This window comes from Macaca mulatta, chromosome 16 (genome assembly GCF_049350105.2).
Source record: "Macaca mulatta isolate MMU2019108-1 chromosome 16, T2T-MMU8v2.0, whole genome shotgun sequence".
Taxonomy (NCBI): domain Eukaryota; kingdom Metazoa; phylum Chordata; class Mammalia; order Primates; family Cercopithecidae; genus Macaca; species Macaca mulatta.
In genome coordinates, this window is record NC_133421.1 from 47,370,476 (window position 1) to 47,385,671 (window position 15,196).

Below are 15,196 nucleotides of genomic sequence, written 5' to 3' on the forward strand. Positions count from 1 at the left end.
AGTTATATCTTACATCACGGTTTTATAGAGGGTTCTGTGTGGTGGATAGTTTGAGGTGGCATTTTTTTTAAAGGTAGAGATGGGGTCTTGCTACATTGTCCAGGCTAGTCTCGATATCCTGGCTTCAAGTGATTCTCCTGAATGGGCCTCCCAAAGTGCTGGGATTACGGGTGTGAGCCACGGAGCTGGGATTACATGTGTGAGCCGCTGGGCTGGTTGCGGGTCGCAGTTGACTGTTCATGGTAGCGGTTTCTCTAGCCATGACAGAGGTTTGGGCCTCAGAGAGTAATTGAGTAAAAAAGAAATAACATTAACAGTGAAGTAAAATCTCTGTGGACATACATAGATTATATTAAAATTACATCATAGGCTGGGTGCAGTGGCTCACGCCTGTAATCCCAGCACTTTGGGAGGCCAAGACAGCCAGATCACCTGAGGTCAGGAGTTTGAGACCAGCCTGGCCAACATGGTGAAACCCTGTCTCTACTAAAAAATACAAAAATTAGCCAGGCGTGGTGGCAGGCACCTTAATCCAGCTACTTGGGAGGCAGAGGCAGGAGAATCGTTTGAACCTGGGAGGCGGAGGTCACAGTGAGCCAAGATCAAGCCATTGCACTCAAACCTGGGGGACAAGAGAGAGACTCCTCTCCAAAAAATTACGTCATAGTGGCATATCCTACTTTGCCCCTTGATACGCCCCTTTGGGAAGACCTTACGGAGAAGAGAACATTGCATGCTTAAAAAAAATTACGGCCTTTAATTTTATATATTTTATATATTATATATATATTTTATATAATTTTATTTATTTTATACATTTTGATTTTATATATTTAAAGATATTGGACCTTGATGCAAGAAAACCAACTTTTAATTCAGCCTATTTATTTACTTATTTATTTATTTTGAGACAGAGTCTCACTCTATCACCCAGGCTGGAGTACAGTGGCATGATCTTGGCACACTGCAACCTCCCCCTCCCAGGTTCAAGCCATTCTCCTGCTTCAGCCCCCAGAGTAGCTGGGATCACAGGCACGCACCACCACACCTGGCTAATTTTTGTATTTATAGTAGAGACAGGATTTCACAATGTTGGCCAGGCTGGTCTTGAACTCTTGACCTCAGGTGATCCGCCCACCTTGGCCTCCCAAAGTGCTGGGATTACAGGCATAAGCCACCGTGCCTGGCCCACAATTTTATTTTTACTGAGCACCCACTATGTGCCATGCGCTGGGTTAAGCCCTGGCAGGTTCAGAGATGTCCAAGGGATGGCCCTCAGCTCTAAAGAGCATCTCAAGACCAGCGTCCTTAGGGAGCCCTCCCTAGGGAGAGCCAGGGGCAGCAGACCACGCTCAGGGGCTTGCTCTGCCCAGTGTGGCTCTGCCTGCTCTCATTCCGGGTGGGTGTGAGGGTCAGTTTGCTGCAAGATATCAGCCTGGGGGGGCCTCTCTCTCTCTCCTGTCTCTCCCTCACCTTCCACACTCCACCTCCTCCTCTGGCTGATTGAAAAGGTGCAAGGGGGAATCTGAGAGATTCTATGCTGTTTGTTTTGGGTTCAATGGAATCTCATTTACACGTGTTAATTGCAACTAATTGGCACTAATTGGATGAACAGGAAACCCTCTGAGAGCACTCATACCTTTAATTTGTGGTAAATATCATTAATTAACATATGCTAATTAGAGCCAATTAACATTGATTAAGGGTTGCCAGCTACTTGGAAAGTACAACTCTGTGTCCTCCTCCCTTGATTGTCTGAAGTCAGCACAAAATATGATACATGAAGTCTGAGGGGAGGAGAGGACGGCGCATGGAGTCAGGTGGTATCTCCCAGTGGAGGGCATCATGGCTCCAGCAGCCCTCACCCAAGCTGGGCACTTAGAGGATGGCACCACCCTCACCTTCCCCAGGGCAAAGGGGTCTGCCGGGGAAGAGCCTGGCGAGATTAGCACTTCTCAGGGAGTGTGAAGGAGCAGATGGTGGGAGGTTCTGGGTGCTGAGATGTTCTCCCTTTTGCCTGGCCCCCAGATGGCAGACAAGGCCAGGGTGGGTTGAAACAGGACTGGAGGTCAGCCGGTGGGGAGACTGGGGCCACTGAGAGCAAGGAATGTTTGGGACTCCTCCTCCAGAGATGAGGGGTGGTGAGATGCCCACTGCCCATTGACCCAGTACCATCTGGCATGGAGTGTATGTGTGTGGCCAACGGGAGTGACCCTTTCTGGATCCCAGTGACATCTCTCATCACTCAGAAAGGCCACACAGATGAAGGAGGGCATGCCAGGAGGAGTCAGAGGAGTGTGTATGTGTGTGTGTGTGTGTGTGTGTACACAAAACCTCCTCCATCTGACATGGATGTATGAATGGGGATATATCTCCTCCATCTGACACGAGGTGCATAGATGATAGGACCACCTCCGTCAGACATCTCCTTTGAGAGTTTGAGATATTTTTTTACTGAAGACTAGGATGCTGTTCAAACTTCCCAGGGTATGGGTGTCAGTTAAAAAAAAAAAAAAAATCACTTGCCTGGGAGCCAGAAGGCTTTTAGTTTCCACTTTCAGTTCTGTTACTAACTAGTTATGGGACCCTTGGGATTCATTTAAAAAATGTATACATTGTTTTATTTTAGTCTAATTACAAAAGAAATAAATGCTTATTGCAGACCTCACCCTCTCCATGGCTTCCTTCTGTAATGGGCTTCTGAGGCCCCACCCTTCCTCTTCTATAACATTCACCTTGTCGTTTTGTGTTCAATGTCCATCTTCATCAACAGGCTGTGAGTTTCCCAAAGACAGGGTTTAAGTCTGTCTTGTTCATTGTGCTATTTCACAGACACTAAAAATACTTATATGCTAGGTGCAGTGGTTCATGCCTGTAATCTGAGCACTTTGGGAGGCCAAGGCGGTAGGATTGCTTGTGTCCAGGAGCTCAAGACCAGCCTGGACGACATAGAGAGACCTTGTCGCTATAAAAAATAAAAAATCAGGCCAGGCGTGGTGGCTCAGGCCTGTAATCCCAGCACTTTGGGAGGCCGAGACGGGCGGATCACGAGGTCAGGAGATCGAGACCATCCTGGCTAACGCGGTGAAACCCCGTCTCTACTAAAAAAAAAATACAAAAAACTAGCTGGGCAAGGTGGCGGGCGCCTGTAGTCCCAGCTTCTCGGGAGGCTGAGGCAGGAGAATGGTGCAAACCCGGGAGGCGGGGCTTCCAGTGAGCTGAGATCCGGCCACTGCACTCCAGCCTGGGCGACAGAGCGAGACTCCATCTCAAAAAAAAAAAAAAAAAAAAAAATCAGCTGGGTGCAGTGGTGCATACTTGTGGTTCCAGCTACTCGGGAGGCTGAGGTGGGAGGATCACTTGAGCCTGGGAGGTCAAGGCTGCAGTGAACTGAGATCATGTCACTGCACTCCAGCTTGGGCAACAGTGAGACCATGTCTTCACAAAATTAAAAATAAATAAAAATAAAAATATTTGTTGCACGAATGAATGAATGAACATATAAAACAAAAACCATCTGTAATTTCTACCACCACAGAGAAAAATGACATTTGGCATTTGGGATGTGTGTGTGTATGAGTTTGTATATATATAAATATCTATAAATAAAACATGTTATATGTAAAGCATACACACACACACACACACACACACACACACACACATATACAGCTATCCCAAAAGGCTTAATGTAGTTTTTGCTTTAACAACTTCAAAAGCGGCCGGGCATGGTGGCTCATGCCTGTAATCCCAGCACTTTGGGAGGCCGAGGCGGGCGGATCACAAGGTCAGGAGATTGAGACCTCGGTGAAACCTCGTCTCTACTAAAAAATACAAAAAAATTAGCCAGGCGCGGTGGTGGGCGCCTGTAGTCCCAGCTACTCAGGAGGCTGAGGCAGGAGAATGGCATGAACCCGGGAGATGGAGTTTGCAGTGAGCCGAGATTGCTCCGTCTCAAAAAATAAATAAATAAAATAAAATAAAAATAAATAAATAACTTCAAAAGTGTAAATGCTACAAATTTTTAAGAACAAAAAAATCATCTGAAATCTTAATCATTTCAATTTATTATACACTTAGCATTGCACCCTCCAGAAAGGCTGAACTTGTTTACAGTTCCGTTAGCACTGGATGAGAATGTGGGCTCCTCGGATTCCAGCCAGCCCTGGGCCACTGCTTCTCTCTTTGAGCCACCAGGTAAGTCATTAAGTCCTTTTACTCATCTGTGGAATGGGGCCAGTGACATCAGCACTACTTAACCCTCGCGGCCTCTCATGTGGGAGAATGGGGGTGATTTTGTGACCCAGAGACAGGAGTGTTTGTTCCTGAAGAGACTTGAGTGTTACAGCTCCCAGATTTGAGCTGCTGGCGCTGATGAAAAGGGATGGGGGCCTGGGTGGGACAGAACTTGCAGAAACCTCACCTCCAAGGGAACCTCTATGGGTAGATCTTCATTGACCTAACTCAGAGAAATAGGGCTTCCCTGGAAGGGTTTGGGGTTCAGGACCAGGCAAATCATAAAGGCTGGAAAAGTCCCCCCATAGCACCACACACGGTAAAGTGAGTTAAGATCCCCTGCTGTGGGGCAGGCCCTCTTCTAAATTCTTTCATGCATTCATTCCTTTAATCTTCCCACAACCCATTGATGTACGTTACTAGTATTACCCCATTTTGCAGACAGGGAAACTGAGGCTCAGACAGACTAATTAACATGCCCTAGGTCACACAGCCACCAAGTGGCAGGGCTTCGATGTGAATGGAAGTTTAGAGCCCGTGCTGCCTGCTGTGTCCTGCACCCTCCCTTCCACCCACCTCTGGCTTGAGGAAGCTGTGGCTCCCGGGGTGGAAGCCCCAAGGCGGGAACTCCCTGCCCTGCCTAGGTCCCAGCAGCACTGCTGCCTGAGTCCAAGTGGACCCCCGTTCCCAGCTCCTCCCCCACGGAAATCTGAGGTCTGAGGGAGAGCTACTGGCGAGGTTCACAGCAGCTTAATTACCAAAGTGATTTTAATTTGTTTTTGTTAATTGAAATCTCATTAAGCAAGTAATTTACTCCAACACAGCTTAGGAGTCCACAGTTCCATGGGTGAGGAGGCTAAAGGGGTTTTTAGAATTTGCCTTCATCTGGGGACTGTACCTCTTGCCTGATCCTGTGACCTGTGTGCCTCTGAGTGTGTATGCACATGGGCTTCCCACAGAAGGGTCCCCCCAGGAGACCAGGAGCACCCTTTCTCCTTCTTTGCCCATACCCCCCTGCCTCACCACCACAGGGCTCTAGAACTTCCCTGCCTTGCCCTGTCCCCTGGAGTGATGAGGGAAAAATGAACCTGAGCTGTCCCTCTGCAGGTGTGCGACATGTGCTGCTTTTAGAACTACAAACAGATACCATCTCATATTCACTTATTTTCTTGCCAAGTGCTGTTCTAGGCACCAAAGGTGCTGGGAGAAAAATGGGTCTTCACTTCCTATAGTAAATAGCTCCTTTGCCCCAAATGGCCTTGGGGACAGGGGCCATCCAGGAAAGAGGCAGTTTCTGGGCTGGCTTGTCCCCCATCTCAGCCTATACAAGTGCCTCCACCTCTCAAGATCATGTCGTGGCCACTTCTCCAAAGAGCTTTCATTCCCTGCATCCTCCAGATGCACTGCCTTTCTCCTCGGTGTGTTTCTACCGCATTGTGTTGGTCCCCCCTCTGGATTCATTCTTCTGTGTACCAGAGAGACGTGCTTCTCTTGCTAGCTGGACTGAAGCACCATGAGGCAGAGATCTTGCTTTATTTATCCAACTTGAGATGCAGAAGACAGAAATTCTTCCAAACCTGTGCCTTACAGGTACTGTTCAACTATCATGCAGCAAATGAATGGGTGAGTAGTGTCCTGCCCCTCCTTCAGAATGCAGCTGAAATGACACTTTTTTGACAGGGGACGGCGGCGCACAACTAAGATTTGTAAACACTGTTTTTTAAAATTGTAGTAGAATACACATAACATAAAATTTACCATTTTCCACCATATTAAAGAGTTCAGTTCAGTGGCGTTAAGTTACGCAACCATCACCAATGTCCATCTCCAGAGCTTTCTCATCATCCCGAATTGAAACGCTGTACCCATTAAGCAATAAGTCCCTATCTTTCCTCCCCCAGCTTCTGGCAACCACCTTTTTACTTCTTCCTCCATGAATTTCAGTCCTCTGGTACTTCATGGAAGTGGAATTCTGCCACGTTAATCCTTTTGTGTCTAGCTTAGTTCTGAAATGGCACTTTTTTTTTTTGAGATGGAGTTTCTCTTTTGTCACCCAGGCTGGAGTGCAGTGGTGAAGTCTTGGCTCACTGCAACCTCCACCTCCCGGGTTCGAGTGATTCTCCTGCCTCAGCCTCCTGAGTAGCTGGGATTACAGGCTCCCACCACCATGCCCAGCTAATTTTTTGTATTTTTAGTAGAGACAGGGTTTTGCCATGTTGGGCAGGCTGGTCTCAAATTCCCTGACCTCGTGATCCACCCCCCTTGGCCTCCCAAAGTGTGGGGATTACAGGCTTGAGCCACTGTGCCCGGCCAGCACTTTTAAAGGGAGGTCTTTTCTGAACTCTGGACTCTGTCAGTTCACCTGTCACATGTTCCTGGGTACCCTTCCATTACTCTCTCATGCAGCACAAGTCCTTGCCATTGTCTTCCTTCCCCAGTTGTAATCTCCAATAGGGCAGAGCACACTTGGTTTCTTCTGGGCTGGGGTCCTGGCTTAGATGTGATGGTTTTCAACAGAGTGTTTCACAGTGGGGCCACCACAGGTATTTGGGGAGGCCATTTTTTTTTTAATTGAGACAGGGTCTTGCTCTGTAGCCAAGGCTGGAGTGCAGTGGCAAGAACAGAGCTCACTGCAGCCTTGACCTCTTGAACTCAAGGGGATCCTCCTGATTCAGCCTCCTGAGTAGCTGAGACTACAGGTGCACACCACTATGCCTGGCTAATTGGTTTCCTATTATTATTATTATTTGTAGAAATGGAGTCTCACCAAGTCGCCCAGGCTGGTCTTGAACTCCTGGGCTCAAGCAACAGGAAGGCCAATGCTTCGTTGAACGGGACTGTGTGGGCCATTTAGCATTCCTGGCCTTGCTTATTCAGTGGCTGTAGCATCCCCCAAATAATTGTAACAACCCAAACATACCCTCCATATCTTTCGACTTTCCCTGGGTGGGGTGGAAGTTTGAAATTAGTGCAATCGCCTGTACGCTGCCTGGCACATAGTAGGGGCTCAGTGAGCGCATGTTGAAAGGGTGACTGAGAGTGTGTATGAGCCATGCCCCTGACCTGGCTGGTGTTTCTCCGAGAGATGGGCACATGTGCACGTGAGGCTGCGGCACGTGCCGCTCCTCTGGCCTGTGCCCCTGGGTGTACTGTGCCAGCCGAGGATTCTGAGTCCTGCTGTAGACCAGGACCCTGCTTCTCTGGAGTTCTGTCTGTATTGGGTGTCCGCATTTTTTGTCTCTCCTCGTGGACCCTGGCTGCCTCCTCCCTTTGCCCCTGACTATGGCCACTTGGTAGATTTCCAGGCCTGACATTTTGAACATGCAATGCCATATGTATTACCACTCTCAGGTAATTATCACGTAAAATTAAGCTAGTCTTGTACATGAAACCAGCAATTAGCCAGGGATTGAAGGTCAGGGAGAGCTCGTTTATAGAGTCACTAACAAAATGTTAAGTGGAAGTGTGTGTCAGATGGGCCAGGAGGCTGGATTAGCCGGGGTCGCAGCGGTGGGACTGGAGAGCTGGTGGAGACTCCTAGCTCTGTAGTACTGGGCACAGCGGGAGGAGCTGGTGATTTACAGCTCACACTTTTCTCTTCCAGCTCTCAATCTGGGGCTTGGCTTTGAAGCGAAGGTTGCTAAGCCTCCTAAATCCTGATGCACACCAATGTCGTTTCCCCACTCATCTGGAAACCTGGTGGGTCCTGCCCAAACACCTGTCAGTTCCACCTCCTGCTTGGCTGCCACCATGCCAACAGTTTCCACTCAAGCCTTTCAGCTCTGCTTTGGGCACCTGAAGACAGAGTGAATCATCTTTCAAGAGTCACAAACTTTGCACATGCCATTCCCTCTGGTGAAAATGCTTTTCCCTTTCTCCCAACTGCCTTATCATCAGTCTGCAAAATATTTATTTCTGTTCCTAAAATCTCAGATATCACTTCTCCAGGAGCTTTCCCAGATGCCTCACTTTATTCCAGAAGGAGCTATCACCACTTTTGCCTGGGAAGTCCGTTTTCACGGTTACACTTATACGCTATGGCAATTTATTGGTGATTTGTCTGTCTCCTCTATCAACAGTGAATTACTCATCTATCCCTGGAAACCTGGAACTGCTCAATAAATGTTTGTGGTGTGAATATACATATTATTCTCTTCTGCCCTTTGTTTTTTTTTTTTTTTTTTTACATACCCTTCAAGGCCCTGCTCGGGTGTCACCTCCTTTGTGTAGCTTTCCTGGATTCACTTCCCTGGTAGAATTAATCATGCCTTCTGCATTCCCATGGCACTTTGTGTGTGATTTCATTACAACACTTGCCAAATTGCCTCATATTTCCTTATCAGTCTATCTGGGGTTACCACATTGCACAACTCCAGGGAACACAATTTACATTAAATCAAGCAATGCAGAGATGGCACCTGTATTTGCCCACTAGGCAGTGACCTTCTGCAGAGCAGACCCCGTGACTTTACTAATACCCTGCATACAATGTGCTTTTCTTGTCCACATTACTGTCCATTTAGAATAGGTATGCAATAAACATGCGATGAACATATGTTTAATTATTCAACAGGGACAGGAGGTTCAGTGGAGAGAGCTCTAGAGTTGGAGTCTGGGGATGTGGGTTCCAGTTCTACATTGCTGTGCAGCCTTAGGTGAACCACTCCACCTTCCTGGTTCTCATCCTTTAAAATCAAGTCACATATGCTGAAGTGCCTAGGAAAAAGTAGGTGCTCAATGCATGTCAGTTTCCCCCTTTTCTTCATTTGTGAAATTAGGAATTTTAATATTCCTTGTATTCTTTTTTTTTTTTTTTTTTTGAGATGGAGTCTCGCTCTGTCAACCATGCTGGGGTGCAGTGGTGCAATCTTGGCTCACTGCAACCTCCACCTCCTGGGTTCACGCCATTCTCCCGCCTCAGCCTCCCGAGTAGCTGGGACTACAGGCACCTGCCACCATGCCCCGCTAATTTTTGTATTTTTAGTAGAGACAGGGTTTCACCATTTTGGCCAGGCTGGTCTTGAACTCCTGACCTCGAGATCCGCCCACCTCAGCTTCCTGAAGTGCTGGGATTACAAGGGTGAGCCACCATGCCCGGCCTATTCCTTGTATTCTTGTAGAATGATGAGGTCTCAGGATTGAAAGGAGTTTTGAAAGGGATGTGGCCTAACCCTTAGCATCTTTGGGAGGTGGTCATCCAGTTCTGGTTTGTGCATCTCTGGTGATGAACTACTTCCTCACAAAATAGGCTAATCCACCTTCAGGCAGCTCTGCCTTGAAAAGAGCTCTATTGTCAGACTCTTGGCTTCCCAGGATCTCTACCATATGGACTGGTTTTGTATCATGAGGCTAGTCCCATTGCCTCAGATGATAGTCATAGACAGCGATCTGCTCTAGGCTCAAAGATGCCAGTTCTATGGCCATTCCTTATGTGATCTGATTTAAAACCCAGTCACCCTCCTCTGAGTTTGCCCCTCTTTGTCCAAAGCCCTCTTAAGATGGAGCACCAGAAAAGGATAGGACTCTCACCTTCCTTTTCTAGAATGCGTTTTTTTTTTTTTTTTTTTTTTTTTTACCTGAGACAGAGTTTCACTCTTCTCACCCAGGCTGGAGTGCAATGGCGCTATCTCGGCTCACTACAACTTCCACCTGCTGGGTTCAAGCGATTATCCTGCCTCAGCCTCCCTAGTAGCTGGGACTATAGGCATGCATCACTATGCCCAGCTAATTTTGTATTTTTAGTAGAGACAAGGTTTCACCATGTTGGCCAGAGTGGTCTCAAACTCCTGACCTCAGAAAATCTGCCCGCCTCAGCCTCCCAAATTGCTGGGATTACAGGTATGAGCCACCGTGACTGGCCAGAACATGTGCTTTTGTTAATGGAACCCAGGATTATGTTGTTGGAATCTATATATCTTTTTTCTTTCTTTTCTTCCTTCCTTCCTTCCTTCCTTCCTTCCTTCCTTCCTTCCTTCCTCCCTCCCTCCCTCCCTCCCTCCCTCCCTCCCTCCCTCCCTCCCTCCCTCCTTTCTTTCTTTCTTTCTTTCTTTCTTTCTTTCTTTCTTTCTTTCTTTCTTTCTTTCTTTCTTTCTTTCTTTCTTTCTTTCTTTCTTTCTTTCTTTCTTTCAGAACGAGTCTCACTCTGTTGCCCAGGCTGGAGTGCAGTGGCACAATCTGGGCTCACTGCAACCTCTGCCTCCCAGGTTCAAGTGATTCTCATGCCTCAGCCTCCCAAGTAGCTGGGATTACTGGAGCGTGCCACCATGCCTGGCTAATTTTTGTATTTTTAGTAGAAGAGTTTCGCCATGTTGGCCAGGCTGGTCACGAACTCATGACCTCAAATGATCCACCCACGTTGGCCTCCCAAAGTCCTGGGATTACAGGTGTGAGCCACTGCACTGGCCTTTATCTCTTTCAATCCTAACAAGCCTTTCACCATAAGGAGGCAAAGTGCATGAGCAGAATTTCTTTTAAATTTTATTTCACATTTTACAAGTCTGCATTTAAAAAAAAAAAAAAAACAAAAAAAAAACACCATATGCAAAGTCCAAAAACCAATGACAAACTAGGGGGAAAATATTTGCAACTCATACCACAGGCAAAGAGCTAATTTCTTTAATGGATTTAAAAAAAAAAAATTCCACAGCTCAGTGTGAAAAATATCCACAATTTAGTAAAAATATGAGCAAAGGATATCAGAAAGTTGACAGGAAAGGGCCTGAAATTGCTTTGTTTGTTTCAGACAGTCTTGCTCTGTCTCCCAGGTTGGAGTACAGTGGCATGATCATGGCTAACTGCAGCCTTGTCCTCCCAGGCTCCAGTGATTCTCCTGCATCAGCCTCCTGAGGCGACTACAGGCGCACACCACCACGCCCGGCTAATTTTTGTATTTATTTTTTGTAGAGATGGGGACTCCCTAAGTTGCTCAGGCTGGTCTCTAACTCCTGGGCTCCGTCGATCCTTCCGCCTCTGCCTTCCAAATTGCAGAGATTACAGACATGAGTCACTATGCCCAGCCTTGAAATTGCTCTCAAATAGATGAGAAGATGCTTAACCTCACTCATCATAAGAGAAATGCAAATTAAAATCACAGTTGTTTTTCACCTGTCACCTTGGCAAAGATGAAAATATTTGATAGCATTTTGTTGGTAAAGGTGTGGGAAAATAGGCACTTTCATACATTGCAAGGGTAAATTGATAGACTCTGTCTTGGCGGGATGGGGATTTGGCTTTATCTACTACATTTTAAAAATGCACAGATGCTTTGATTCAGCTATTTCACCTGTAGGAATGTATCCTGAAGATGTACTCACACGTTCACAATAGATGTCATGTTCCATGAGGGCAGGGACTTCTGCCTGTTTTGTTTACTGTTCTATCTCCAGCACCTGGAATGCTGCCCAGCACGTAGTAGGTGCTCAATAAATGTCTGAATGAATGACTAAGCAAAATTACATATGTTCAAGATTTTTCATTGCAACATTTTAGTAAGAGCAAAAGAGCAGAAATAATGCAAATGTCCCATTATTATGGAGGAGTATGTTGCTGTTAAAAAAACCAGGATAACCCTCCATGTACTGATGTGTAAGGATCTCCAAGGTATATTACATGAGAAAACCAAGGTGCAGAAAAACGTATGTAATAACAATGCAGCTGGGTATTTGCTTGTCTAAACACAGAAGGTCTCTGGAAGGAAGCTCTCAAACTGGCCACTGTACTTGCTTTTAGACAGAATGAACTGGGGGCCTGGAACATGGGGTGAGAGATAGCTTAATTTTTCAGCATATATGTATGTGTGTGTGTGTGTATATATATATATATATATATTATTTTTTTTTTTTCTTTTGAGGCGGAGATTTGCTCTTGTTGCCCAGGCTGGAGTGCGATGGCATGATCTTGGCTCACTGCAGCCTCTGCCTCCCAGGTTCAAGCGATTCTCCTGCCTCAGCCTCCGCATAGCTGTGATTACAGGCTCCCACTGCCACGCCCAGCTAATTTTTTATGTTTTTAGTAGAGACAGGGTTTTGCCATGTTGGCCAGGCTGGTCTGGAACTCTTGGCCTCAGGTGATCTGCCCACCTTGGCCTCCCAAAGTGCTGGGATTACAGGTGTGAGCCACCACACCTGGCCATTTGCTTATATTTCGTTTGGATTTTAGACACTGTGAATGTATTACATTTATTTATTTATTTATGAGGCAGAGTCTCCCTCTGTCGCCCAGGCCGGAGTGCAGTGGCACAATCTGGGCTCATTGCAACCTCTGCCTCCTAGATTCAAGTGATTCTCCTGCCTCAGCCTCCCAAGTAGCTGGGACTATGGACTCACACCACCATGCCTGGCTGATTTTTGTATGTTTAGTAGAGACAAGGTTTTACCATGTTGGCCAAGCTGGTCTCAAACTCTTGGCCTCAGGTGATCTGCCTGCGTTGGCCTCCCAAAGTGCTGGGATTACAGACATGAGGCACCGCACCCGGCCTTGTTTAAATAAACAAATACAATTCAGAATTTTAAAATAGCTGGGTTCAGGAATTAATCCTTTGCTTTTGAAGTGTACATTCGTGTACACGTGTGTCTGTGCATGTTTTTTTTTTTGAGGCAGGGTCTTGCTCTGTCACCCAGGTGGAAGTGCAGTGGCACGATCATGGCTCACTGCAGCCTTGACCTCCTGGGCTCAAGTGATCCTCATTTTTTGTAGAGATAAGGTCTCCCATGTTCCTAGGCTGGTCTCAAATTGGGCTCAAGCAATGCCCCCACCTCGGCCTCCCGAAGTGCTGGGATTATAGATGTGAGCCACTGGGTCTGCCACGTCTGCACATTTCTGAAGATGTACATGTCATGTATGTGTGCATGCATGTATATTTCCAATCTATTACTTTGTTCACAACGGCAGATTAGTCTGGACTAAATAAAACAGGTACCAAGGATTTCTCCTGTTCAACAATCTTTGATGGCTCCCTCTTATCTATAAAACCCAAACTCTTAGTCCAGCATCTCAAGATCTTGTCATCTGACCCTAACCTACTTCCCACCACTCCCTTCACACAGTTTTGCCACAGACAAATGGAGCTACTTGCTTTCCCTATGTCCACCCACCAATATCCTGTCCTATGTCTTGAACTGTGCTCTTTAGAAAACCAAGAACCCCTTCACTTGCATTACTGCATCAAATCACCCGCTCTTCCAGACCCATCAGGAGCCTCTTTCTCCAGGAGGGCTACCTTGATGTCGCCAGTGGGAAATAGACTCTCATTTTTCATCTGCATTTCTCTTACAGCATTCAGGTTTTTTCAGCCTTGTAATGAAAGCTGTTTCCACACCTGATCACTGTTCTCCTAAGCTATTGGAAGGAAGGCAGGGTCCAAGCTTGATTCCTATTTGCATGGTCCTCAGAGCTCAATAAATGCCAGGCACATAGTAGGTGCTTGAGAAATACTGAAGGAATGGATATGCCTGTGTCTAGGTGGTGGTGATGGGTCTGTCTGTTCTTTGTGTAGTCTGAGCCATCACTATCGTGTTCGTCATCGCTGGGGAAAAGCCTTTTTCATACCTCGCTGCACCCGGCCCTGTGTGGGGCCTTCTGTAGAGCAGCTCAGCGTGAGCCACCACAGCCCCTGCCTACCCACCAGCCTGGCTGCAGAAGAGGGGCCCAGACGTGACCAGACGGTGAGGCAGCCACATTCCAGACGGATGAGGCACGCCTGGGAGGTCACATGTCTGGCTCACAACCCACCTGCAGGCACTCAAGCTTTACCGACCCTTGAGCTGCCCTGGGGTTCGAATCCTCACTCTCCTGTGAGTGTGCAAACGGGAACTCGCTCAGTCTCAGGGTTCTGTAAGACGGGGATGGCAAGCCCTGCCTCGTGGCTGCCATGAGGCGTGGAGAGACTGTCTGGGTGGTGCCTTGCCGAGGGCCTGGCATCTGGCAGGTTCTCAGAGGTTGACATGCAGGAAGCCACATCAGCCCAAGCTAAACCTAGAAAGGTAAATGTATTGCCAAAAACCCCATATGCCAAGCAGCACTTTAGTACAAAGCCAAACAGATTTTTTTTGGCTCAACCATTGTTTGGGATTATTTTGCCACAGTTAATGCTCTGTGGGTGAGAACTCAAGACCCACCCAGGGTGTGGTATGAATGATGGCCTCACATGCGCGAATGGACCCGTGTGCACGTACACAGACACGGGTGTGCGCACCTGTTCTGTACAGATGTGTACATACATTCACATGTTGGTGGACTCCACAGCAGTCGTGCATGTGTGTCCGTGTGTCCATACGTCCACACATGTGATGTGTTTGCTCCCGGCCATTCGTGTCCTGGTGCTGGCCTGGAGGCCCAGGCAAACTGGGACACGCCACCAGAAGGAGTAAAGGCTGGCTGGAGAAACGCTGAGGAAAGATGGGTAAGAAGAAAAAAAATACTGAAATACTCAACATGTGGGTGAGGGGCGTGAAGGACAGGAGAGTGTGGTGGCTCAGAGAGCAACCTCTGAACCTCTCCTAGGTTCAGACCCTCTTCCTGCTGATTCCCAGCTTGTCGCTTGGGCAGGTCACTCAACCCCTTTCTGCCTCAGTTTCTCACCTATGAAATGGGGATTAGAACAACAGCACCTATGAAATAGGGCTGTTGGAAGGAGTGAGCGTGAATACACATGAACTACTCAGTGGGGCCTGGTACCAAGTAAGTGCTTGCTTCAAAAATACTGGTGGAGAGGGATGGCCTCTGCCATCTGGAGGGCTCTCCTTTCCTTCCTCTTCCTCCCCTCTGAGTTGTCGCCTCCCAGCCTCTTTCCCTCCTCTCTCCCTCTCCCCTACATCACTCTCCAGCCCCCCAACAATGTCCTGGTCTTTGCCAGAGCCATGTTGGGAGCAGGCAGCACGTGCCACTGGCAGGGAAAGAAGGCCAACATGGAGCAGGAGGAGGTGGAGACGCTGGCTCCGAAATGTTGCTTCTTTTTTTCTCC

At 47.5% G+C, this 15,196-nt stretch overlaps 2 protein-coding genes across 2 annotated transcripts in view; one reads left to right on the forward strand and one right to left on the reverse strand.

Moving 5' to 3' along the window:
• Positions 1-8,376, forward strand: part of LOC106994020 (uncharacterized) — a 31,393-nt gene extending 23,017 nt beyond the window's left edge. The window contains exons 3-5 of the mRNA XM_077971039.1: positions 4,081-4,197; positions 5,635-5,859; positions 7,841-8,376. Of these exons, the coding sequence (XP_077827165.1) occupies positions 4,081-4,197; positions 5,635-5,753 (236 nt within the window). The 3' untranslated portion in view covers positions 5,754-5,859; positions 7,841-8,376. The remainder of the gene's footprint in view (positions 1-4,080; positions 4,198-5,634; positions 5,860-7,840) is intronic.
• Positions 1-15,196, reverse strand: part of AATF (apoptosis antagonizing transcription factor) — a 370,250-nt gene that overhangs the window by 146,276 nt on the left and 208,778 nt on the right. The gene's annotated exons all lie outside the window — the stretch shown is intronic.